This window comes from Saccostrea cucullata, unplaced genomic scaffold (assembly GCF_032062105.1).
Source record: "Saccostrea cucullata isolate Sc308-1 unplaced genomic scaffold, CSIRO_AGI_Scuc_v1 ctg4694, whole genome shotgun sequence".
Classification (NCBI taxonomy): domain Eukaryota; kingdom Metazoa; phylum Mollusca; class Bivalvia; order Ostreida; family Ostreidae; genus Saccostrea; species Saccostrea cuccullata.
This window is the reverse complement of record NW_026940186.1, coordinates 34,656-61,196: the sequence shown is the minus strand read 5'-3', so window position 1 is coordinate 61,196 and position 26,541 is coordinate 34,656. Positions and strand designations below refer to the sequence as shown.

The following is a 26,541-nucleotide window of genomic DNA, read 5'->3' as shown; positions in this document are numbered from 1 at the left end:
TTGAGCCGTAAATAGGTCCCTGATTTGACCATAATTATTTTATTTTTTTTTTACATACTCTTTAATATTCTTCTGTCTCAGACACTTGATGTTTTAAATCTTTCTTTACATAAATAAAAAAAAATTCCCATGCAATACTATTATATTAAATTATTTTTTTCCACTCTTAATTATCTCAAGTTTCCCTTTCGAACTAACATTTAATGCTTTAAAAAAACGGATTCAAATTCTTGAAATTCAACAACTGCAGTAATTCGAAACATTGCAGATAATATTCCATCCTATTCAATATCCTTCTGAACACTCGATTTAGACATACATATTCCAACCCCTCCAACATTCCCCTCTGCTTTTAGAAGGGTTCCAATTCGAGTGGGCCCACGATGTGTTGTGTACATCTCGAGCGCGCATGTGCGGGAAAGTGACTTCCTTGTTATTAGTGAAGAAAGAAGAGATGGGAAAGTTAACATAGTCCAGTTTTAGTCTGAGGAGAATTTGCTGATTTTTTCCTTTTTTTTGGGTGGCGTGGACAACACAATGCGGATTGTACAAGTTTCTGTGTTTGTCTTTGTGTACCTGGGGTTGAGTTTGGCGGGTAAGTTCACGACCTGTGTGTAAGCTGATAGAATTTATAACACCGGGCGGGGTGTGTCTCGCGTCACAGACGGGCGGGTGTCGCTCGGATGTTTTGTGAAAACACTTCAGCCTCAGGTTCAGGAATATAGAGGCTTATAAATTATACATTATACATTAATTATACACAGTTCATGTAGGAATAATTAATAATAAGTATAACTTGGGTTGGCTTAATCTGCTATAAAGTTATAACTGAAAGCAGTGTATATACCATTACATACCAATGTTGTATATGTAGTATGGAAAGGAGGAATGAGTTGACATACATTGAAAATTCATAAATACATATATAATGAAAACATACGGCTGGACCGGGAATTGAACCCGAGACCCCTGTATTTCTAGTCAGGTGCTCTTAACCTGGCTTTGATATCCAGACCGATTTCCTCAGTCTAGCCTAAATTATCTGATTGTTTACAAATAACTTATAAAAAGCCCCAATTTGATACATCATTGATCATATACATTAATGTAAACATGATGTATATCATGATTCTGAGTTTACATGTATATGACTTACATGAGAAATATTATGTAAATTTATAGTTGACAAATTAAATGTCCACGTTAAATCTGGAGATGAAACAGTTTTAAAATAGACAGAGGATTCATTTTAAATAGATTTACCATTGCTAGATGATTTCATTTAAGAAATGTTATAAAGTTTTGTGTGTCAAGTAATTGGTGTGTAAATTATACAGACTTTTCATGTAATGGGCATATTTGACGAAGCACGTTACGTAAAAGTCATGTAAGGTTTACACAGCAATAACTCGCACAAAACTAAAAACATTATTCATCATGTTTATATTTACATTTTACATGTCTAAAAGCACCAATACTATACAAAAATGTTTGAATTTCTCACTGTCCTTAGTGTCCTATACCATTTTATATTTACAAACGTCTCTGTAACCTTATTGTGACGTCACATTAGCGTACGTTTCTCTGAGTATATTTTTACGGGTGAGTATACACGAAAATGGTATTCAAATCAATTTCACAGTTGGCTTAGTAGAAAAACAGCGAATGTAGATATTAATCGATTGCTGGATGGTTACATAAAACATTACTGTATCATGTGTATGATATTGTAGAATTGCGATCGCTGGATGATTACATTAAACATTACGAGGAATTAAGTTATGACACACATGATCTACATAATAAACATCTGAGGTCAAAAAGGTCAACGCAGAACAAGAAGATACAGCTGAAATTTAAAGCTCACAACAGGTATGTCTATATGTTATTAGTGATACAGTTATTAATTACACACCTATCTACTCATATGATTTCGTCATATTTTGTATGGATTTTTGTTTGAAATACGTCTAATGTTTTACTATCATGAAGATACGGAAAATCGGAAATACTTTCATTTGGTTTTTAGCAGTCAGTTTCTGTTATGGTCTGTCTTAGTTTCAAGCTTTTTAAATCACTAAAAAAGAGAAAGATTTCAAACACAAAAGTGATGTCGGGGTTGCCAAAATGCCTTTGTGTTATAGAATGACAAAGACCATGTTGTTAAACCGTGTTTTTGTAATCATAAAAGCAGTTGTTTTCTTCTAATAAATATTTAATTCATTGAAAGTGAAATCTTACTGTCTAGTGTCAAATCTCACGGAAAAATTGAATAAAAAATACTGAGAGACAACAATATGGGTAAACAGATCTGTAATTACACTTAGTTTCTTCAGTATAATATCTGATTATTCTCTATCAAGTTTAGGTTGCTGGTGTATTTAAATCAATGTTAAATTTAAGGAAAATAACCCCCAAAACTTCAGCACCTCTTTCAAGTAATTATCGTTTTCTTAATCTTTTTTCCAGAGATTTCCATTTAGATTTGAAGCCATCAACCTCTGTATTTACGGAAAACTTTAGATCCACCCACAACAATGGAACGGAGGACCCTGTGGATCTGTATATAATATACGAGGGGTCAGTGAGAGGTATGTCAGTGTAACGGTCTGTCTGTCTGTATATCTGTCTATAATATACGAGGGGTCAGTGAGAGGTAGGTCAGTGTAACGGTGTGTCTGTCTGTTTATCTGTCTATAATATACGAGGGGTCAGTGAGAGGTAGGTCAGTGTAACGGTGTGTCTGTCTGTTTATCTGTCTATAATATACGAGGGGTCAGTGAGAGTTAGGTCAGTGTAACGGTGTGTCTGTCTGTTTATCTGTCTATAATATACGAGGGGTCAGTGAGAGGTAGGTCAGTGTAACGGTGTGTCTGTCTGTTTATCTGTCTATAATATACGAGGGGTCAGTGAGAGTTAGGTCAGTGTAACGGTGTGTCGGTCTGTATTTCTGTCTATAATATAAGAGGGGTCAGTTAGAGGTAGGTCAGTGTAACGGTCTGTCTAAAACTGTAGATCTGTGTATAATATACGAGGGGTCAGTGAGAGGTAGGTCAGTGTAACGGTTTGTCTGTCTGTAGATCTGTGTATAATATACGAGGGGTCAGTGAGAGGTAGGTCAGTGTAACGGTCTGTCTGTCTGTAGATCTGTGTATAATATACGAGGGGTCAGTGAGAGGTATGTCAGTGTAACAGTGTGTCTGTCTGTAGATCTGTGTATAATATACGAGGGGTCAGTTAGAGGTAGGTCAAGGTGACGGTGTGTCTGTCTGTAGATCTGTCTATAATATACGAGGGGTCAGTGAGAGGTAGGTCAGTGTAACGGTGTGTCTGTCTGTAGATCTGTCTATAATATACGAGGGGTCAGTTAGAGGTAGGTCAGTGTAACGGTGTGTCTGTCTGTTTATCTGTCTATAATATACGAGGGGTCAGTGAGAGGTAGGTCAGTGTAACGGTGTGTCTGTCTGTAGATCTGTCTATAATATACGAGGGGTCAGTTAGAGGCAAGATAATCTAAAAATGTTCCTCCAGGACAAAATGCTATTGATTTCCTTGATCCGTTTTAATTTTTTCATAATCCATCATCAAATTTCAAAATTACATCTAATAGACGACTTTCAAATTGATTTTCAAAAGTTATTCCCCTTTGCGGGGTTAATCTGGGGTCAACCAGCATAAGGCACCGTTTTCTCTGTATACATGGTAAACCTTGCCATCTTTAGGGGTCAGTATCTGAGAAGTAAAATTGGTATGGATAGGTTTTTTATGTTTTTTTTGTGTTTCCCCATACTCTGGGATACAGGTACAGATCAAAATAGACTAAGTCTGATAACGTTTGAAGTTTTAAAATATCAACAGGTAACTTTACAAAGGATAATGTGGGAAAATGACCATTACGCAAACAATGGGAGATAATTCTTAGGAATATGAAATTCATCTGATAAATACATTCTGAAATTATGGATTTTTTAAATTAATTACTTCTTAATGAAAGAAAATGGTGTATGCATCTGATACTAGCCAAATAAAATGAAGAAGAGGTGATCAAAACCTGAAAGGTGCATATGTAGAATGTTTCAAAGAAGCAAAACAACAAAGAAAACATGTTAAATATATTTGAAATCAGAATTTTCTTAATACTGTATACAGAGTTATTTTTGCCCCATGTTATTTTCGCTCCTACCTGACTGTATTAATTGTTTGAGATTCTTCTACCATCTAGTTCATCAGTAATCAATATGTATGAACTACGATATATCAGAGTTGACACTACTACCATTCTTTTTATAGTAGACTTTCTATTGGTCTGTAACACTGCACATTTTGTGAAATATTCGGATCCACCCGTTTGTTTTTCCAGGTGAGCCAGGTAGCCATGTCCATGGCGCGGTCATTCTGGGAATTTTTAGGGGGACAATCCGTGTCCCCGGAGACACCTTGTACCACATAGAGCCAGCGTACAGATTCTACGGCCTCAGCGAAGCACAGAAATTACCGTACCATTCTGTTATTTATAAGGATGAACATCTCAATATAGACCCATATAGGTAACAATAAAACTGTGTTAACACCTCAATATAGGCCCGCGCGCATCTGTTTTGACTATCCTTGTTTTATTGTAATGTTTGATAAAATAAAAAGTTGGTATTGCGGAGACCAATCAGGGAAAAAAATTTCTGACCTCATTTGTTTTGTATTTTAGTATTAAAATATCACTTCCGGTAACCATTTACAATGAGAATTTGGCTACTTCGTTTGAAAATACATTCGAGGACATTATCTAAGATGTTTACACGCTATTAAGCAATGGATAAAGCAGACATTTTGACCGGAAATGGAAAGTATATCTGTGATTAAAAATATTATCTTTATGTTAAAGAAAATTCGGAAATTAAAATTAAAAAAAATACTTCCCTCATCTACTTTATTGCCAATAAAATGAAAAATAAAATGCCGCCCTCCCGCATTTGTTTTGGAAAAAATTGGCCTGAGAACCAAGGAATCAAATTTAGCTAGCCTAACTATCCCTGTGTTAGCATCTCAATATAGACACATATAGGTAACTATCACTGTGTTAACATCTCAATATAGACACATATAGGTAACTATCACTGTGTTAACATCTCAATATAGACACATATAGGTAACTATCACTGTGTTAACATCTCAATGTAGACACATATAGGTAACTATCACTGTGTTAACATCTCAATGTAGACACATATAGGTAACTATCACTGTGTTAGCATCTCAATATAGACACATATAGGTAACTATCACTGTGTTAACATCTCAATATAGACACATATAGGTAACTATCACTGGGTTAACATCTCAATATAGACACATATAGGTAACTATCACTGTGTTAACATCTCAATATAGACACATATAGGTAACTACCACTGTGTTAACATCTCAATATAGACACATATAGGTAACTATCACTGTGTTAACATCTCAATATAAACACATATAGGTAACTATCACTGTGTTAACATCTCAATATAAACACATATAGGTAACTATCACTGTGTTAACATCAATATAAACCCATATAGGTAACTATCACTGTGTTAACATCTTAATATAGTCACATATAGGTAACTATCATGTCACTGTGTTAACATCTCAATATAGATCCATATAGGTAACTATCACTGTGTTAACATCTCAATGTAGACCCATATAGGTAAAACTGTGTTAACATCTCAATATAGTCTTATAAATCATCACTGTTTAACATCTCAATATAGACCCATATAGGTAACTATCACTGTGTTAACATCTCAATATAGACCCATATAGGTAACTATCACTGTGTTAACATTTCAATATAGACCCATATAGGTAATCATCACTGTGTTAACATCTCAATATAGACCCATATAGGTAACTATCACTGTGTTAACATTTCAATTAGTGTTGGCAACGAGTACCCGGTTAACCGGTTAACCGTCGAACGTTGCGAGTATCGGTTAGTAAAACTGCTATTCGGTTACTCGGATAAAATTAATTCTACATAGTAAAGGCATAGAAATGATTGTTTTATAATTTATATATGTATACTAACTTACTCATTTCCCTAATTTTAGGTACCGTTTGACTTGATCTAGTGCATGGTTGAAGTGAATCAAATTGTTTTTATAAGTTTTCACAGTTTATATAATTGATAGCTTTGATTGCTTGGGGTATATATTTTTTGAAGGCCTGAGGTATAATTACCTCATTTGATAATTTAACGAGATGCCGCCACAGACATAATAAGCTTGGAGTTGTAACAAAAGAACAGCTGATTCAAAATCTGTGAAATCACCTAAGCTTAAATTATTCGGAAACCAGCGATTTACTAGACACTCCACATACTAACTATTAATTATGGAGTATGTAAATAATTATTCTCCTTGATTGCGACATATTGCGGGGGCTGTAAAAGAATGTGTAAAATGGTGATCGATGATGACGTATTTATTTGTCTTTGTTTGTCCAATTCCCTATTAATTTTCTTTATTTTAAAATGGATATCGTATTTGTGTATTGTAAATATAATGTCCCAAGACAGTATATTTGTGCATTACTACTACCGATAAGTATAGAATAAGATAAATAATAGATATTGATATATTTACCAAAAATCATCCGAGTAACCGGGTACTCGATCGGAAGATGAAGCGAGTAACCGGTTACTAAAAATCGTCCGAATTGCCAACACTAATTTCAATATAGACCCATATAGGTAACTATCACTGTGTTAACATCTCAATGTAGACCCATATAGGTAACTATCACTGTGTTAACATCTCAATGTAGACCCATATAGGTAATTATCACTGTGTTAACATCTTAATATAGACACATATAGGTAATCATCACTGTGTTAACATCAATATAGATCCATATAGGTAACTGTAACTGTGTTAACATCTTAATATAGACCTATATAGGTAACTATCATGTCACTGTGTTAACATCTCAATATAGACACATATAGGTAACTAATATGTTTTACGGTGTGACCGTTGGGGCGAGCACAGTTTCTTTACTATCATAAACCTACACATGAATTGTCTATCATTCAAGAAATAGAAAGAAAAAAGAATAAAAGAAATTATTTTCTAAGCATCAGTATCGAGATCTCAAGTAAATAAAAAGCACTTATGTGAAGTTATCTTTTGTCTTTTCAATATGTATTCTTATATGTTCATGAATCTCCAATGAGAGGAAATAAAGAAAGAATGAAAAGGACATGAAAGCTAATCTGGATGTTAATTTTTTTATTTGATGTAATCTACATTCTATGAGTTTAAATGTAGATAAAGAATATGAGAGCTAATTTGGATGTTAATTTTTATTTGATGTAATCTACATTCTTTGGCAGACACAAGCGTGAGGCAGATTCCGAGGCAGCGCAGTGTGCTTTTGATAAATATAGAAACTGGATGGTCCGTCAAACGGAGGCGGAGGTCAATATACGACAGAAAAGAGTGAGTAGTTTATAAATAGAACAGTCTAAAAATAGAATAGACTAGAAATATAAATAGTCTATGTATAGAATAGTTTATTAAATAGTCAGAGGCAGAAGTCAATATACCTCAGAAAAGAGTGAGTATTCTTTGAATAGAATAAAATAGAATAAATATCTACATCACATGATGACATGGAGAAGTAACTAAAATAACTTATTCCTTTAATGATGAAGATGAATATTTTTCAAATGCTTGATTCAATGAAGATAATGTATCCCCTTTTCTTTTCAGTCATATTTTAGTTATAAGGACTCGGTCAGACACAATAAATACTCAGCGGAGAGTAACACCTACAATAATCGCCAGCGTCGAGCGACGGCCAGCTGTAGTATCGGGTCCCAGAACACCTGTATTCTCTACATGAGGTCCGATCCCATACTGTTCAACAAGTTCAAGTCTGACTTAAATGGGGTAAGTTATAACACCTGTATACACTACATAGGTATGATCATTATTGTTCAACAAGTTCAAGATCTGACTTAAATGGTAAGTTATAACACCTGTATACACTACATGAGGTCCAATCCCATACTGTTCAACAAGTTCAAGTCTGACTTAAATGGGGTAAGTGTAAACACCTGTATACACTACATTCCGATCCCATACTGTTCAACAAGTTCAAGTATGACTTAAATGGAAGTATACAACACCTGTATATTTTAATTACTGTTCAACAAGTTCAAGTCTGACTTAAATGGGGTAAGTTATAACACCTGTATACACTACATGAGGTCCGATCCCATACTGTTCAACAAGTTCAAGTCTGACTTAAATGGGGTAAGTTACAACACCTGTATACACTACATGAGGTCCGATCCCATACTGTTCAACAAGTTCAAGTCTGACTTAAATGGGGTAAGTTACAACACCTGTATATACTACATGAGGTCCGATCCCATACTGTTCAACAAGTTCAAGTCTGACTTAAATGGGGTAAGTTACAACACCTGTATACACTACATGAGGTCCGACCCCATACTGTTCAACAAGTTCAAGTCTGACTTAAATGGGGTAAATTAATATACTGTAGAAGTACTTTGTTCTGTGTGTTATCAATTTACACTATGTACACAATCACAAACTTGTCCCATCTCATTTAAGACACATGTAAGGCATATAAGGAGAATCTTAAGATATCCGCGTGATTTTTTACCTGCGGATTAAACAGAAATAGTTTTTGTAAAAATTTTGACACCCTCAAAAAAAGTACATCTACAGTAAAAGGTGTGTGATATATTTCCAGTATAATTAGTCCAATCTAATTAAAATAAGATGTTTGATCCGCTTGTATACCTGCCGCAGAGGGTCACTACAGAAGTCAAATTCAGAACAACTCCAGACTAATTGGCCTCTCAAATGTACGATGATTTGATTGGTTAATAGAATTTGACCTCTTACGCGACCCTCTACAGGATTTTGTTAGATGGTAGTAAAGCGAGTATGTGAGAGGATCTGACATCTAATTCTAATTGAATTGGGATAAAGTCATAAGAGTTAGAAAAGTTAGGAAAAAAAACACAATAAATTTTCTGGATAAAGTATCAGTGTAAAAATAAGATACATTTAGCTAATTGTACGGTGTTCAAAATAATCAGTTGTCTGTCAGTATACTATAAATGTAAACTATAATTTTCAGCACATACACTTATTCAACATGATAAATACTGTTTAATAATTAATTTTTGTGGGAGTTTAATTTTCAAGGTACGAGACTCACAAATTAATTTTCATATATATTACCACTGAACAATTCTTCAACCACGAAATCAAATCCTCATGAACGAATTCATTTTCCTCAAACCATGAAAATCTGACCCTTGAAAATATGTGATTTTACAGTTTATTATTTTTCTGTATTGTTCCAACTATCTGATTGGCTCAAACTGGATCACATGATCAAGTATAAAAAGTGTTACAGACTCGATGTTTCTATTTTTAAAATTTATAAACCTGCTGTTTCTAAAATTGGAAACGTTCTTCTGTGAAGCAACAATAGTGCTGACGTCACAATAGTCTTTATAGACTGGATGTTTCTAAAAACAGATACTGCAGCTGGTGTTCATTACTGTGACGTGATAATGCAATGACATAACAATGCCTTGTATGAGAAGGTACTGGGTATTATAAAGAAGGATTTTAAGACACTTCTTATTAACAGATAAAAAATAATAAAACAATTGTAGCCTTTTGATTCGGTACAATCCCTCGATATATAGACCTTAGAGAAAGCATATCAACCTCGCACTTCGTGCTCGGTCGATATGCTTTCTCTAAGGTCTATATATCGAGGGATTGACCTCATCAAAAGGCTATAATTGTATAATATTGAAATATGATATTTTTAAGTTTAGACTGTTTGACTATGAGGTGAGAATCTAATTTCAGAATGAGATCGCAGCCCGAGATGAAATTCTCTCCTTCTTTGCCAGCCATGTTGCTGCTATTAACGATATTTACGGCCAGACCAAATTCTCGCCCCTCAATGGACAGTCGCCGTGTTTTCAGGGCGTCCAGTTCCAAATTCAGAGAACCACAGTAAGTACATCACACACCAGTGTCAAGTCTTTTCTCCTTTTAGCTGCAAACCACTGATTTTTAGGATGAACATCCGACAAGCACTTGTGTACCGGTATTGACCTCTCCAAGGTAGTGAGGTATGCTGTTAAGTACATGTAAAACATAACAATTCAAAACTCTAAAATTATTTTGAACTTTGGATTGTTAATATATTAGTTCGAATTTCTAAATTTCAAAAACTCAAACTGCTTTGGTATATTGGAAATTGATATGTTATTTCAAAAATCTAAATTTTCAAATTTCCAAACAGGTTTTTAGAATTTTAAGTTTCTTAGGATTGTAAATGTAAATATCAATGTTTAGATCTTAAAGACAAGGCAAGTGATCTCTGTTACAGATTATGACGGACGAGACAGAGAAGTGTGGGAATGTTTTGGAGAAGACGGCGTTCTGTCAACCCAACATTGACGTCAGTAACTTCCTGAACCTGAATTCGCTGACCAATCACGACTCATTCTGTCTGGCGTATATCTTCACGTATCGTGACTTCTCCCACGGTACCCTAGGTCTGGCCTGGGTGGGATCATCTTCAGGTAAGATATGTTATATAATGTTAATATTTACTGACCAATCACGACGTATTCTTTCTGGCCTACATCTTCACGTATCACGACTTCTCACATGGTACCCTGGGCCTGGCCTTGGTTTATAAACTTTGTACAATAATGTATAGATTGATATGTAAACTACAGTGATTTTGGAATCCCAAGTTTTTTTTATGTACAAGCTTGAAAGGATTGTTCATTGCTGAACATGAAAAGTTGCCTTTCCCTGAAATTATTTTGCTTGTAGACGGAAAAAATGTTGTGAATTGCATAGATTTTTTTTTAGTAAACTTTTTTGAAAATTAGATTTATTTTTCAGCCGGTAAGTATTTTTAACATTCACAATATAGAGTCTGGAATTTTTGAATTTCTTAGATTGTAAAGTTGTACTTGCTTATTTATTATGTGCACGTGATGACAATAATATCTTATTAAGAAGATGTTCTTTATTAAGATTCAGATAGAATATATTTATTGTTTTCGTTATTATTGCGAGTATGCATATAACCCACAAAATTTTGAATATTCATTATATCATGAATAATCAACCACTTAATTCATAAAATATTTGAATATGCATCTCATGAATAATCAATGAAGTAAACTGTAAAATTTTGAGACATTCTTATCTCATGTATAGTCAATCAAGTAAACCATTATTCTTTTTGAATATTCATATCTTCTGAATAATCAAGTAGGTTTTAAAATTTTGGAATATTCATCGCGTTCATATTTCACAAATAATCAATCAAGTGAACGATTTAAATTTCATTTATTATACATTATGCCCTATCCTTAAACTCTTCTTTTTTTTTCTACCAAAACATAGTATTTGTAAATTATAATTATACTGTAAAAGCAGAAATATTTGTGGGGGATTAAAGTTGGTTTATTTCATTGTTAACAATTATAAACAAAATTAAATCCTACACAAAATTTTTATATGACTATATATTGAAAAGGGGTAGCTTCAAAACAGCGAAATTAAATTCCAACAAAATTCCAACAAAACTATTTTAGATGACAAATCAACGGAATATTACCCACACGAAAATTTGTGCTTCTACCGTAAACAATTCATAAACCATGAATTAAAAAATACATGTATTAGAAGAAAAAGTTTTTGTTGTATGTAGTGAAAATCCACCTGACACAACCAAGAAAAGGTCTTGTTTTCTGCAAGTGACTGCCATTCTATTATTTAAACCTCACTCTAAAGTAATGCCAAAGTGGAATTCTCCATCTGCACCTCTTTTTTAATGTTTTCATAACTTGAAATGCTTATATTTCATGCACAGTTTTGAATCAAATTTATTTCATCGAAATTAAATTATCCGTGATGATGTTTATTTTTAGCATCAGCAGGGGGGATATGTGAGAAATACAAATCCTACACGGAGGGGAACCAGCAAATCAGGAAAAGTCTAAACACGGGAATCGTCACCATCATCAACTACAACAAACGCGTGGCTCCGCGGGTCTCACAGCTCACGTTCGCTCACGAAGTGGGGCATAACTTTGGATCTCCGGTAAGAGTAGCATAACTACAATAAAGTGATTAGCGAATGCACTAACTGCTTAATAAATGCGTGGCTCCATTAATAATTTAATGCATTATATTAGAATTTTGAGAAAATTGTTTTTAAAAAGTGCACCAAATGATAGCTTGTGATGTAAGAGAGGTAACTCTTGTTAAATTCTAGGACAGCAACAAGTCATGTTTTGAAAAAAATGGATGTTTATTTGCTTTGACAGTAAGACAATGCCAAATTTTCATGTAATGTGTCATTTTTAATTTGATATGTAAACAAACAAGCAGTTACTATAAATCTCAGACTCACAAATTTTAACGATTCGTGGAAGAAGTTGTAACCCGGAAAGATCCAAAGTGAAAGAAGAATATTTTAACTTTGGGACCTTTAAAATCTTGGTTATCTATAATGTTCTTCGAAATGAAATGTTTCAATGCACCAGTTCCATTCTTTTAATGAACAGACCAAGCAAATCTTCCTATATAGTATGTTAGTTCAAGCAACATCTTCAGCAACATATATTTTTTATTTCCTCAGCATGATGATGGTCAGTACTGCGCCCCCTATGGTACGTCCCAGCCGTCATCCAGTCAGGGGAATTACATCATGTTCGCCAGCGCCACCCAGGGAAATCTGGGGAACAATGATGACTTCTCCCCGTGTAGCCGTGACAACATCACATATGTCCTTGATGCGGTCATCAACCAGCGGAGTGGCAAGGTCAACTGCCTAACACGTAAGTACACACTTACCAAAATGGTCAACTGCTGAACACATAAGTACACACGTACCAAATGGTCAACTGCCTAACATGTAAGTACACAAGTACTGAAATTGTCAACTTTCTTACACGTAAGTACACAAGTACTGAAATGGTCAACTGCCTCACACATGATAGGCTTTACATGTATGTACACACATACCAAGATGCTCAATAGGTTTTCAAATTGATTTGATAGTTGATGTTTACATTTGTGATGTGATGCATTACAGAGGGATGCACAAATTTAGTACAAAAAATTAATGTGCAGTACACAGACAATTTCTCTTGTTTATATGTTACAGAGTCCAACATGGCGTTCTGTGGTAATATTAGTGTTATATCTTACAGAGTCCAACATGGCGTTCTGTGGTAATATTAGTGTTATATCTTACAGAGTCCAACATGGCGTTCTGTGGTAATATTAGTGTTATATCTTACAGAGTCCAACATGGCGTTCTGTGGTAATGGTATCGTAGAGGAGGGCGAGGAGTGTGACTGTGGTTATGATACGGACTGTACTGATAAATGTTGTAATCCACGGAGGACGGGGACCTCTAACACTGACGCCTGTACACTCAAAACCAACCAAGCTGGTCAGAAATATGTATGCAGGTAACGTAATATAGAAACGTATACACACCTTTACCTTCAAAATCCAAAATCTTCAACAATTAAAAATATGTATGCAGGTAACAAACCACACATGTATCCTAAAACAACCCAGCCATCGGTTAAAAATATTTCTGCAAGTAACGTACATATACCGAATCCAAAATACTGCTGCTGGTAACACATGAAGTGACAGTGTTTTCTTGAACTGAAGAATTGGTTTTGTTTTGTTTAATTTGTAGTCCATCCCAGGGTCCCTGCTGTAATTCTGAGTGTGCTTATGTAGCGCAGAATTCCCTGGAGTGTCGAGCCAAGACAGACTGTATGAGGGCCCAACAATGCGAATATCCTTTTTTTCTGTGTACAATACCTAATGATGAAGTGCACTAATGTCGATTCCTAAATAAATGCGTGGAATTTATTTTTGAGTTATTTCATGACAGGCACCACATGCGAAATAGAATTACTCGCCTTTATTTTCATGGTGCTGAAATCTATGTAAAATCTCTTGACAAACCTTCCATTTGCAAATTATTCTTCCTATGATTTGACATTGAAGAGTCCATTCGTGATAATTAATACTTGTGAAAAATAAGAAATCTACAGTTCTTACTCTATTCACTTAAGAAATAAGATATCATTTTAAAGTTTCATTTGGAAATGGTATGAAGTTGGTCACATGATCAAAGGTGCTATAGAAGCGTAGATTACATAACAAACTTCCAAGTCATATGATTATCCCAATGAAAATCTGAAAATGATATTTTATTTTTTATATTTATATTTTCATATCTTATCACATAACAAAGAAAAAATGCACTTTTTAGACTTTGTTGCAGTGCAACATAACAGAAATATACGATGTCATATGACGTCACAATCAAGACTTTCCAATGTCTTTTTGCGGTTTTCTTTTAATCATGTGACCAACTGCATGTCATTGAAAATTGAATGTCAATTAAATTTGTATTGTCATGTAAGAAAAGACAAATGTATTATGTAAATATTTAGCAGTCTATTTTAGAGATAAGATTTTCTTTAACTCTTAATCACTGGGACTAAAGCAACATGCCCTGATTCGGTGAGGGAACCAGAACTCACTCTGTGTAACGACAACTCTCAAGTGTGTGTTCAGGGGGTAAGTAATAATTCTAAAATTATTTTAGTTTAAATTTAGGTGGTTTTCATTTTTTAGATTGTATTTTTATTTTGAACTCAAGTACATGGAGAAGTTGTAAATGTCTTAGAAAAGGGTCTATAAAGGTTTTAATACCCCCGCTCCGAAGGAGAGGGGGGTATACTGTTTTACCCTTGTGTGTCTGTCCGTCTGTCCGTCCGTCTGTATGTCCGTCCGTCTGTCTGTGTGTCCGTCCGAAACAAATTTTCGTCACAGTTTTCTCAGCAACTACTCATCCTAGATGCTTGAAATTTTAACACAATATTCTCTGTGGTATGCCATATCGTGGGATACATTTTCGCACAAATCCGATGTCAACTTCCTGTTTGTCTGTGCGTCTGTCCGTTTCATACATCACAAATTTTCGTCACAGTTTTCTCAGCAACTACTCATCGTAGATGCTTGAAATTCTAACACAATATTCTCTGAGACATGCCATATGGTGGGATACATTTTGGCTTAAATCTAATGTCAACTTCCTGTTTGTCTGTGTGTCTGTCCGTTTCATACATTACAAATTTTCGTCACAGTTTTCTCAGCAACTACTCATCGTAGATGTTTGAAATTTTAACACAATATTCTCTGAGACATGCCATATGGTGGGATACATTTTCGCACAAATCTGATGTCAACTTCCTGTTTGTCGGTGCGTCTGTCTGTTTCATACATAACAATTTTTCGTCGTAGTTTACTCAGCAACTACTCATCCTAGATGCTTGAAATTTTAACACAATATTCTCTCATGCATGCCATATGGTGGGATACATTTTCGCACAAATCTGATGTCAACTTCCTGTTTGTCTGTGCATCTGTCTGTTTCATACATAACAAATTTTATTCGCAGTTTTCTCTGCAACTTCTCATTGTAGATGCTTTAAATTTTAACACAATCTTCTCTAAGGCATGCCATATGGTGGGATGCATTTTTTTTAAATTGGATTTCAACTTCCTGTTTGTCTGTGCATCTGTCTGTTTCATAAATAACAAATTTTCTTTGCAGTTTTTTCATTACCTATTCATAGCAGATACTTCAAATTTTATTACACTCTTTGTTTAGGCATGTCATATGGTGGGATTAATTTTGATATGAATCTGATGTCAACTTCATATTTTTCTGTTCATCTGCCTGTAATTGAACTTGTGTGTATTAACATGATAGTGCTTATTTACATCAGAGCGGGGGTATTACTAGTGAGCATTGGCTCACAGATTTCTTGTTTTCTATAACTTTGTATGTTATATATATATCTTAAGATTTTCTCCTGATGTTTGTTACAATGTTTGCACGCTCTTTGACATCCCTCTTTTTCATTCATGTGGAGTTGCCACCACTTGCCAGTGGAGAGTTGTAAATTTCAACCTTTTTTTGGCACTCAGGGCCCCTGAGCAAGGAAGGTTGGATCTTTTCCGTGCCAGCACCTACTGCAACACGGGACCTTGGTTTATAAGGTCTCATCCAAAGGAACGGTCTCTGCGTCCCGCAGTGGATTTGAGCCGTCCAATGATTTACTTTGTTACTCTAGAGCAGATATTCTTAACCATGCGACTTTTCCTTAATAGTTTGTATATAAAGATATATCTTTAATGGTTTGGGCCATGGATATTGGCCTGGATAGCTCAGTTGGCAGAGCACCTGACTGAGCTATCATGGTTGATACCCACGGCCCAAACCATTAAATATATATCTTTACATACAAAGAATGATGCAGGGGTCCTAGGTTCGATTCTCAGTCCAGCCATACATTTTCTCCTTTCCTGTTACATATCTGTTTTCTTTTCCAGTTCTGTTCTGGGTCCCTGTGTTTGAGAATTAACAGTACTACAGGTCGACAGAGAGAATGGGAGGAATGTTTTATTACAAAGGAGGGGGACCTGACGGTACAACAGAAGGAGGAACTCTGTTACCTAGCCTGTAGTAAGTTACACAATGTTATTAAAGCCTCAGTTAGGGTTAGGTTGCCTGAGAATTAACAGTACTAGAAAGTCAGTTCATAAACTACGTTTACTTTACACAGTGTTCCCTAGTCTGTAATAAATTTGTTATACTGACTGTAACTACTACGTTTACTTTACACAGTGTTCCCTAGTCTGTAGTAAATTTGTTATACTGACTGTAACCTTGAGTGTAGCAAGAAAGGCAGGTCATATACTGTACGTAGTTTACACAATGTTATCTAGTTTGTAGTATGTTTTGTGATAAGGGTCCAGTCTATTGGTATGATGGACTGAGTTTAACATTTTTTGAAAATATCAAGACCCCTCAATCTATTGTTCCTTTCGTGACAATTTCTTATCTTTAAATAACTTGTTGTAATATTTTGCAGGAAAGTCCAATAGCACAACATGTTTTGCATCCAATCAGAATTTAGATCAGGCTCCAGAATTTAAGGCGCTGTTGGATGAAGTCAACAGAAATAAAGGATCGTCTGGGGGCGTGAAGCTACCAGCAGGTATATAGTGTATCAACACATACTGTAAAGTCACATGTTTTCGTGGGGACAGTGTTTTCCCTATAAGAACCGATTACCGGCAAAATTGACCACTTCAACTGACAAAAATGCCGCTTTGGAATAAAGATTTGTGGTAACATCCATAGAGATTCTGTTCATAAACCTCAGCCCCTAGCCTGTTACAATTGATCTATAATTCTTTACATTGAAATAAAGGGAAAACACTAGGGGTCACAGTGATTGGGATAAGCTAGGGAGTAAATGTGACAATGGCGCACTCCAAGTCAGTGTCAATGTGACATTTCAAAATTCAATGCGCCAAACAGACTTTTTAATGGGACATTTCCTAGTTACGAACTTGCTGTTAGAATTTCAGTTGACTTGACTTAATTGAAATTGTCAAATTATAGAATGACAACATTAAAAGATACAAAATTAGTATATTTAAATTCACAATTGTCAAAAAATAAATAATCACTGCAAATTAATTTCAATTTTTTATTTTTTGTCTCCGATGTTTGACATCTTTAAAATGAATGAAAGCCTGGTTTAGATCAATACCGCTTCCCTCAGATTCATGTTAAATTTTTGTTTGGTTTTTCCGCCGAGACTACATCAGTCTTACCGCAAGATTCATCTCCATTCGTTCTGTCAGCATGTTATACTTCTTCCGGGTCATTTTCTACAGAATTACTTCAATTCTGTTTGTTAGGATTGTTAAAAATTAAGAAAAGTCTGCCTTTTTATCAGTATGAGGTATTTTCTTAGGCAGCATGCTGCACGCCAGACACCAGTTTATTTCGTGCGCATTAGCCAATCAGAAAACACGTTACTGTTTGATTAGATACTGGAGAAAAGAAAGTCATAAGAACGCTTTAATTGAACGACATTAAATACTATTTTATCAAGCTTAAATTGACAGTGATTGTTTTGGGAAGTACTACAAGCGCTTGGGGGAAAGCTCAAAGTTTAAAAGTATGTAGTGCATGATTATATATGCGCCACGGTGGCGCAGCGATTTTAATTTTAATGTGACATTTTGAAATTTAATGGGACTATGGCGCAGGGCGCGTGCTTATCCCAATCACTGGGTCAAATTTTCAAGGTTTGAGAAACAAAGTATATACAGGGTTATTTTCTCCCCATCTTATTTTCGCCCTTTCACACTTGCAAACAATTTTGCCCTGTTTTAAATTAGCCCAGTCATAGTTTTGTTTAAGAAATTATACTGTATTCTTTGAATTTGCCCTGTTTGAAATTCGCCAAAATGATAGTAGGGTGAAAGGGGCGAAAATAAAATGGGGGCAAAAATTTCCATGTGTACAGTATATTGATTGGTGGGGATTTGAATTCGTGGTTGGAAACTGTTATGCATAATAATGCATACAGAATTTTACATTTTGTGTTGGTCGTAAGTTCGTGGGTCTATCATTACCTCGAAAACAATGAAAAGGTAACCCCCATAAAAATTAGTGCTTTCACAGTAAAGCTACCAGCTTGTAACTATGTAAATTACACAGAAGTGACACAAACCTTTAAAAGGTTCATGTTAAAATAAATCTACTGACAGGAAAATTCAATCAATGGAAGGTGGAATTTTCTTGCATACAGTACTGGTAATAGTGAAGAAATGGTACATATGTTTTTATGTCCCCAGTGTAGAAGGGTGGGCAAATTGCATGGCAACTTTCTGTCAGTCTGTCTGTTGGTACACCAATAGTTTCCATACATTCTCTTTGCAGAGGTTACACATGCTGAAAAGAAATTTGGTATACTGGTTTATTATAAGAATATCTAGGTCAGGGTTTGTTTTGGGTAGGCTTGAGCCATTTTTGACAGAGTTATGCTCCTTGGACTCTGAAAAATTCCAATTATTTTAATTCCTTCAGATAAGGGTTAGGGGTGACAAGCTCATTTTAAGTATATTTTACTGTGTACAGAATAAGAAATAATTGCTTATTATGTTTCAGGTTCACCGTGTAATAATTACCAGGGTTACTGTGACGTATTTTCACGTTGTCGAGGAGTTGACAATGAGGGACCACTACAAAGACTTAAAAATCTAATATTTAGTGAAGAAACGCTCACCAACATCAAAAACTGGATAATTGTAAGTATAGGCTGACAGTCAATAAATACACAATTGAAAAATCCCTGGATCTTATTAAGTACAGCGCAGTTTTTAATTGTATTAAGCATGTTAAGTTGACATTATTTACAGGAATATTTGTAAAGTACTGGTGGACTGATTTATTTACAACATGTCTGTTTTGTCTATAGGAATACTGGTGGGCTGTGATGCTGATGGCCATTGGTCTGATTTTATTTATGGGTCTATTTATAAAATTCTGTGCCATCCATACGCCGAGCTCTAATCCTAACGCCAAACCAGCTGTAAAACTGACAGACACGCTCCGGCGCAGACGGCGACAACCCGACCAACAATACAGAGCTCAGGTAAGCAAGGAATGCTGGGATAGGTGGGCGGGATGAATCCTGTTGTTACCGTAACGATATCTTAATACCTGTCAGTGTGTCTGGTTACTAACATTCCAATATTTGTTTAGGGTAAATAAAAAATAGATAGCAATACAAGTTTATAACTTTTGCAGTTAGAATAGCTTTTGCTTTGAGAGTTGTGAATATACATGTAAGTTAAACCTGTAGGAAAAAGTGCCAAAGGGGGGAGGCAACTTCTGAAAACATCTGAAATATGTCAAGCAGAGTACTTTTTATGGGAGGATTCTAATTTTGGCATCATGAACGAGGGTGCCGAGATCTCATATATTGAATAACCCTAAAAATAAATTGCGTTTTTAGTTGTGATAGCTTATTTAGTGAGCTTTTAATATCGCTAAAGTTACTTCTCGCTAAAAGTAAGATACAATTTTTTAAGGAACAAAAAATTTGTGTCTAGCTAAAATTTCCACTGATATGGTAAGAAAAAAAAAACTATTCATTTGGGGAGTGCAGGTTACAAGAATAATCTGACAAGCTAAAAAAATACTTAGTGGAATTTCTTTAACCTAACATAGAATGAAGTTAAGGGGGCTATAAGGTATATTACTGATTTAGAAGCTTAAAGATATACTTAAAGAACGAGGGGAAATCCCCTTCCACATTCTAATAAGACTTAAATACAAACGGAAACTTGATGTAAACAAAAGAAACCATATTAAGTATTACTTTATCAACTGAGATGATAGCATGTCAATATCTTTTAGAATCCAGAAGCTCAAGGATATTTATTAAGTGTAAGTATATAAACAAAGGCAAATTCTGTGTTGATAACCCCCACTGTAACCAGTAGTGGCGCCATACATGTGTATTTTAATTAAAAGTAACACCGGTAGAGAAAGCCTAATGCATCCATGTGTATTTTGATTATGTTAAACACAGGTAGAGAAGCGTAATGCATTCATGTGTAATCTAAGTGTAACACGTGTAGATACGTAGAATCTTTGTAAGCTCTCATTAACCCTGGTTTTGTTGGATTCTGTGTTGTTTACTTAATCAGAGACTTTTCACTGAATTCTGGCACGCCACAAGGAGATCCATTCTGACCAGTGTTATTTATTGTTACTTATTTTGTGTTAGTTCCTTAAGAACATGATTTTTCAGTTACCCTTGTAGTGTAAGAATTTAATGCTTTCTATGTTTTCATCCTATTTAAGCAGCTTATAATAATTCGAGCATCTATATAAATTTTACTATATGGAATTTATTTTTTCCTGTGTCAATGAAAAATACAAGCAAAAGCTTTTTTTGGAACAGTTTCCTTCCTTCATTTTTCTCTGTTCTGATAATTCAAACAATTGCGCATTGCTCAAATTCTATATTCCTTTACTAGTTAGGCTTATCTCAGTTATAACTGAAGCAAAATTTAAGTAGACTTGAAGCTTATTGTTAGTAGAGTTGAAGCTTATTTCAAGTAGACTTGAAGCCCTACCCAAACGTTATCATCTCCCTGGCGTCACTAGACCTTGATGTCAATATACTGTGTTTGGTTATGGACGCATTATTTGTCTTTGTTTTAAATCCTTGCATTCCCTGGCGACGCTAGTCATAAAGGCAGCAGAATTTATACACCGGGTATTTGATTTGAAAAACAAGTTGCTCTGCTCTCATATTTGTAATTTTGAATTTGTGAACAGTATTATGGTTTAATGGTTGTTTTAATATGGAGAATGTATAATTACATACTAATAGGTAAGTTTCCATAGAAATCATGCATAGAGCATGCGAAATTGGTTGCTCGAATGGCATTGAATTGGTTTACTGGTACTTTGTGATAACTTATGTAAATTAATGCCTACCATGACAGTTTCTGTAAAAAACAAAGATAACGGACACTTGATTTAAAGAAAAAAAATCTACAAACATGACAAATTTTGAAAAAAAGGCATAAATCACAGACTCCTAGAAATTCCTAGAGGTGGGATCAAGTGCATAGGAGGAGTGAGCATCCCCTGTTGACCGGTAACACCTCCAAGTAACTGGATGTCCTAAAAAAATAATACTTTCATAATTAACTGAGAACCAATTAAAATTTATAATAATTTTAATCATGGAAAACTTATGTTTTGATTATTTCTTATGATTCACAGTGAGATATCATTAGTATTGATTTAAGATAGTGAAAGGGAGCTTTAAAATAGATCACAGCTCAGCACGCTTCACATTGCACTTTGATAACCATGGTAAAGTTGTGTACTGTTGATCTGGTAACCATGGTAACCTCTCATACTGTTGACCTGGTAATCATGGAAACCTTTGGTACTGTTGACTTCTCCCTGTCCCTCTTCTGACTTTATATCAGTGCCGCTACCTCTGTTGTTTGTGTTCTATTTAGACCATTTTAAATCAATCAAATTAAAGTAGATTTTAGATCCGCTCTCATACTCGCAACTCAAACATATTTCAGAATCCCATAGAAGGTCAGATCAGAGGTCAAATTCTATGAACCAATCAAAGTGTTGCCTGCAAATTCATCTTATATTTGTTGAAGCAGTTAACATGAATAACTTTACTGTTGTTCCCTTGACCTTTGTCTTGACCTCTGCCTTGACCTCCATTGTGACTTCTCTCTTGACCTCTATCATGACCTCTGCCGTGACCCTCTATAGGATGTTAGATATAAGTGAAGCGAGTATACCAGAGAATCTTACATCTAATTTTAATTTGATTGATTTATAGTCTTAACTAATTTTTTCCAGTCATTGAAAACTTTGACTGATAAAAAGTCAATAGTACTTTCATTTTCAGTAAGAATTGTCTAAACTTGACCAGATATACCGAAAATATATAATTCATTAGTAGTTACTAGTAGGCTTACAGAATTTTCATCCCCCCCCCTCCAAAGTTCCATTTTCAAATGGCAATTACATTAAGTTTTTATATTTGCTTACGCTTAAGTAGTGATTGTATATTTGGTCAATAAAAATAGAAAATTAATAATAATTATTTTGTTTGAATTATTTATTTATAAGCCGCCAACCACAACCTCCAAGTTTTAGGTTTCTCGGTAAATACAAGCAATCAGCTTTATATAACATTAGGGTGCTTAGTAACAGTAAGCGGGTGGCGGGAAAACTGAGGTTCAACCAGGAATTTATAAACTCCCTGTATGCTATACTATATATAGTGTTGGATAGGATATGTCCAGGTTTTTTTTTATTATTGGGTAGAATTCTATTTATTTCATCGGTAGTTTGCATTTTGTGAGGTTTTATCAGAACATTGGTTAAGATCTGGAGGGATGGGTGGTTGTGGACATTTTTTTAGACTGTATTGGTCTCTTTTAGAAGAAGAACTCCATATATAGATACACAAAAACTTACGTAATTTTATAACTTAAATGTATTTTATATATTTGCTGAATGATGGTTTAAAATTTTAGATATCATATCTAAAAAATTAAGCTATAATATCTGATTGTGAATTTAATAGCAGTTTCGGGTTACAAATGTTATTATACTTGTATTTATCAACAAATGTCAGGGATTCTATTTCTCAATTCGATTCCTGGTAGAACTGTCAACGATCTTTGCTTAATTAAACTATTTTGAGAGGCACTATCTTCTTTCTAGAAAATAGGACTTACAAACTCAATTTATTTCCTTTAAATCATTCCATAAAAAGTTAATAGACATCAATTTAAGTTAATGGAAACAATTTCTGAATCTAAGTTGACCATTTTATCAGCTTCATTTTTAATTACATTAAATTTATTTTTAAAAAAAAGGGGGGGGGGTAACATATTTCATCATGAATATGATTTTTGGTACATGTATTTCAACAGCTTATTCTTTTTGTCATATTTTTTGGTCTTCTCTTGGTGAAACATACAAATTAATTATATTTTTTTTTTACTTTTGATTTGCTCACATTATTTAATTGTTCATTGTAGATTATATTCAGTGTTAAATAGCTCATTCAAGTGGGGGTTTAGATTTTGTGGTTTTTTGAGGTAAAAAGAGACCCATGAATTTCTGTGCACCATGAAATGTTTTTTCCTCATATATTAGTACTTAAATATTCTCCATCCTTAATAATAAATACTGACGAACCAATATATTTTCTCAAACCAGGAAAATTTGACCCCATATAATTATGCGATTTTACAGTATATATTGGAACTCATATAAACTAGAACTACATGATACATTGACTTTTTCTCTTACAAGCTCCCTCTGCCGGGTGTTTCATTGTTGTTTTTATTTCTTGTAGGGCCCTTCGGGACCCCCTCCACCATACTCAGCTCACGGGGGCCCCCCACAGGGGCATCGGAAAGGGGGCGGGGCCAAAGGCGGGAGATACAATAACTTAGAAATGAGGAAGGTTTGAACAAAGTGTGGATTTAAGTTTTATTTAGTCATGTTATTTTATTTTATACATAGTTTACGTATCATTTGATTGATGATTCCATTTTTTAATGTATTTACTCAATGTACATGTATGTATTTTCTAATGAAATTAATTGAATGGTTACTTCATGTATGAATATGTACTATTGAAGTCTATAAAAGTGACTGTACATACGTATTGTGAGTTGAAATGAAAATTCAATGTAAATTAGTTATAAATAAACTACTTACTTTTAATATTTGCCTTTAAATGCTACAAAAGAATAGATAACTGCTGTAGTTGTAGATCAGGAATATTGAAAGACTCGCTAATTTATGCTTACAAGGAATTAGAGCAGCTCGAAAATCATGATAAAATTCAAGACGTGCTTAAAAAGCGTCTATTTAATTTTTTTTTTCTATTGCATTTGTTGACTTGCATTGTTGATCAAATTTCTCTTTTTTGTATGCTTACAGCTTATATATATATATTTAATTATCAGAATTGATGATGTTCTTGTACCTTGTGATGTTGTAATACATTAAGCTTTTGTTACCATGTTTCAAACTTTGTTGACTTGGTGCAAGTAACTGAGTACTATTTATAGACAGTCTGAATACTATTTATAGACTGAGTACTATTTATAGACAGTCTACTATTTATAGACAGTCTGAGTACTATTTATAAACTGTGTTTCTTTATACAACATATCTCCTGATTTGCATTATTATAACAGTTTTTAAACTTTAATGTAAGATGGGTTTTTTTGGTTATTTTTCCTTCTGTTTTGATTTTTGTTTTTATCTTTTATGTGGTAAAAATGGTTTCTGTAACAATGTGAGTCAATGTGAGTCACTGGTCATATTTCATCATATAAATTAAATTTCCATTACATTAAAATAGTTTTTACGCAAGTACCATTGCTACCATGAGAGTTACCGGTAGAATAGTTTGGTTGTACAGAACATGTCAATTTTAGTAATTTATTTAATTATTCATCAAAGATACTGTATAATTATGATTTAAAATTTGAAAGTAGATTTAAATTTAAAAAAAAGCTTCAACAAAAGTAGGGACATTTATATAAAATTTTGTTGATTCCATGTCCAAAACCTACTGCTTATATACATCAGCGTGATTCATTTTCATAATAAGACACAATTGTTTATCATGTTCTGTAAGTTATTAATGTCCTAACAATGTCTAACCAATGTTTGTATTATGAATATGCAGAGCATTCGTTATCCTTGGTATTCATTGTTTATATAACGGATGTGTAATTTATACTTTAACATGAATGACTTTAAAACTTCAGTCCCCAGAAACCCTCACTACTTTATAACTTTTGTTATGTACTGTACAAATCTATGTGTATCCCAGAAACACCCACTACTTCATAACTTTTTGTATTGTACTGTACAAATGTATGTGTATTCTTTAAAATGTGATTTTGTTTGCTCTGGTGCATCTGTCCTTAAATTCATGTATTTTTACCCTCGCTGTTATAAATTGAGCATTACTTTGCCACGTTTTTTATTAAAGTTTAGATTTAAAGTTCTAAGGTAAGTTCAAATAGAACATAAATAATCAACAATTATTTGCTAATACGGTTTATTTAATTTTTCTTAAGGTTCATAAACCCCCTGCTCATTCATATAAAATGTTGCTTCAAAAAATATATCTTATAAATAAAATATAAACAATTATAGCATAGCTTGCGGGGCAAAAATTGGACATAAAGACAGTTCAACTTTGCAAATCTATAAAGGAATAATAGACATTTATGTCATTTAGAGTTATCTCTCTTATCAGAGTATCAATGTACCTTAAACTTTAACTTAAACTTTAAATTGAGCCCCAGTCTGTAGGAAGCCGTAGCAATGATAATAGTTTTGTCAAACTTAAATCATTCTCAGCCTGTTATTTTACAAGTTGAATCTCACTCAAAGTTTTTTTTTTTTAAACTTTTTTTTCTTTCGTTTGGGATAGGGATTTTGAATGACGATATACTGCGATTGTTTTTTTTTTTACAATATGTATTTCAATATTTTCAATGAAATAAAAATGCACACATACAACACCTTTCAACCATAATGTTTTGCACAATATCAAACATTTCTGACAAGTCATGCATTATATTAAATTGTAGAAATCATGAGTCTAAGCATTTTTTAATTAAAAGACTTTTGTTATCGTACATGTACCACAACAAACTTGAAAATGGATTGTTTTTCATGCATACTAAATTTTTGTCTTTTTTATGAGTTTGGTGCTGAATTTTAATTGGTATAATAAGTGCATAAAATTTGATCTTTTCTTTAAGTACAGAAATATATCGTAGATGGAGATACTAGAAAATTTTTACCAGAACCATCTTATATGTAAACGAAACCTTGTCTGATTCCATACAGTCAGTTAATAATGACAGACTCTATGTCATACCTTAATCTCTAGAAATATTGTCAGTCAATGCTGATTCGTGTTATTTATGCATCAATAAATTTATATGTATGATA

The 26,541-nt window shown here is 34.0% G+C and overlaps 1 protein-coding gene across 7 annotated transcripts; it reads left to right on the top strand.

Moving 5' to 3' along the window:
* Nucleotides 1-456: 456 nt before the first annotated feature.
* LOC134254930 (disintegrin and metalloproteinase domain-containing protein 10-like) lies at nucleotides 457-26,541 on the top strand. 7 transcript variants are annotated; one of them, XM_062737455.1, is made up of 19 exons: nucleotides 457-595; nucleotides 1,734-1,872; nucleotides 2,470-2,591; nucleotides 4,361-4,547; nucleotides 7,379-7,484; nucleotides 7,758-7,937; nucleotides 9,912-10,061; nucleotides 10,441-10,636; nucleotides 12,005-12,177; nucleotides 12,718-12,916; nucleotides 13,384-13,555; nucleotides 13,795-13,896; nucleotides 14,606-14,690; nucleotides 16,512-16,644; nucleotides 17,054-17,179; nucleotides 19,150-19,289; nucleotides 19,460-19,636; nucleotides 20,404-20,433; nucleotides 23,909-26,541. In XM_062737455.1, exons 1-19 carry the CDS (start codon nucleotides 538-540, stop codon nucleotides 24,023-24,025), a joined length of 2,592 nt encoding a protein of 863 aa, XP_062593439.1. In that variant the 5' UTR covers nucleotides 457-537; the 3' UTR covers nucleotides 24,026-26,541. The 7 variants fall into 7 exon arrangements, with proteins under 7 accessions (XP_062593439.1, XP_062593440.1, XP_062593441.1 ...); XM_062737456.1 differs by lacking the exon at nucleotides 20,404-20,433; XM_062737457.1 differs by lacking the exons at nucleotides 457-595; nucleotides 1,734-1,872; nucleotides 2,470-2,591 and adding an exon at nucleotides 3,333-3,373.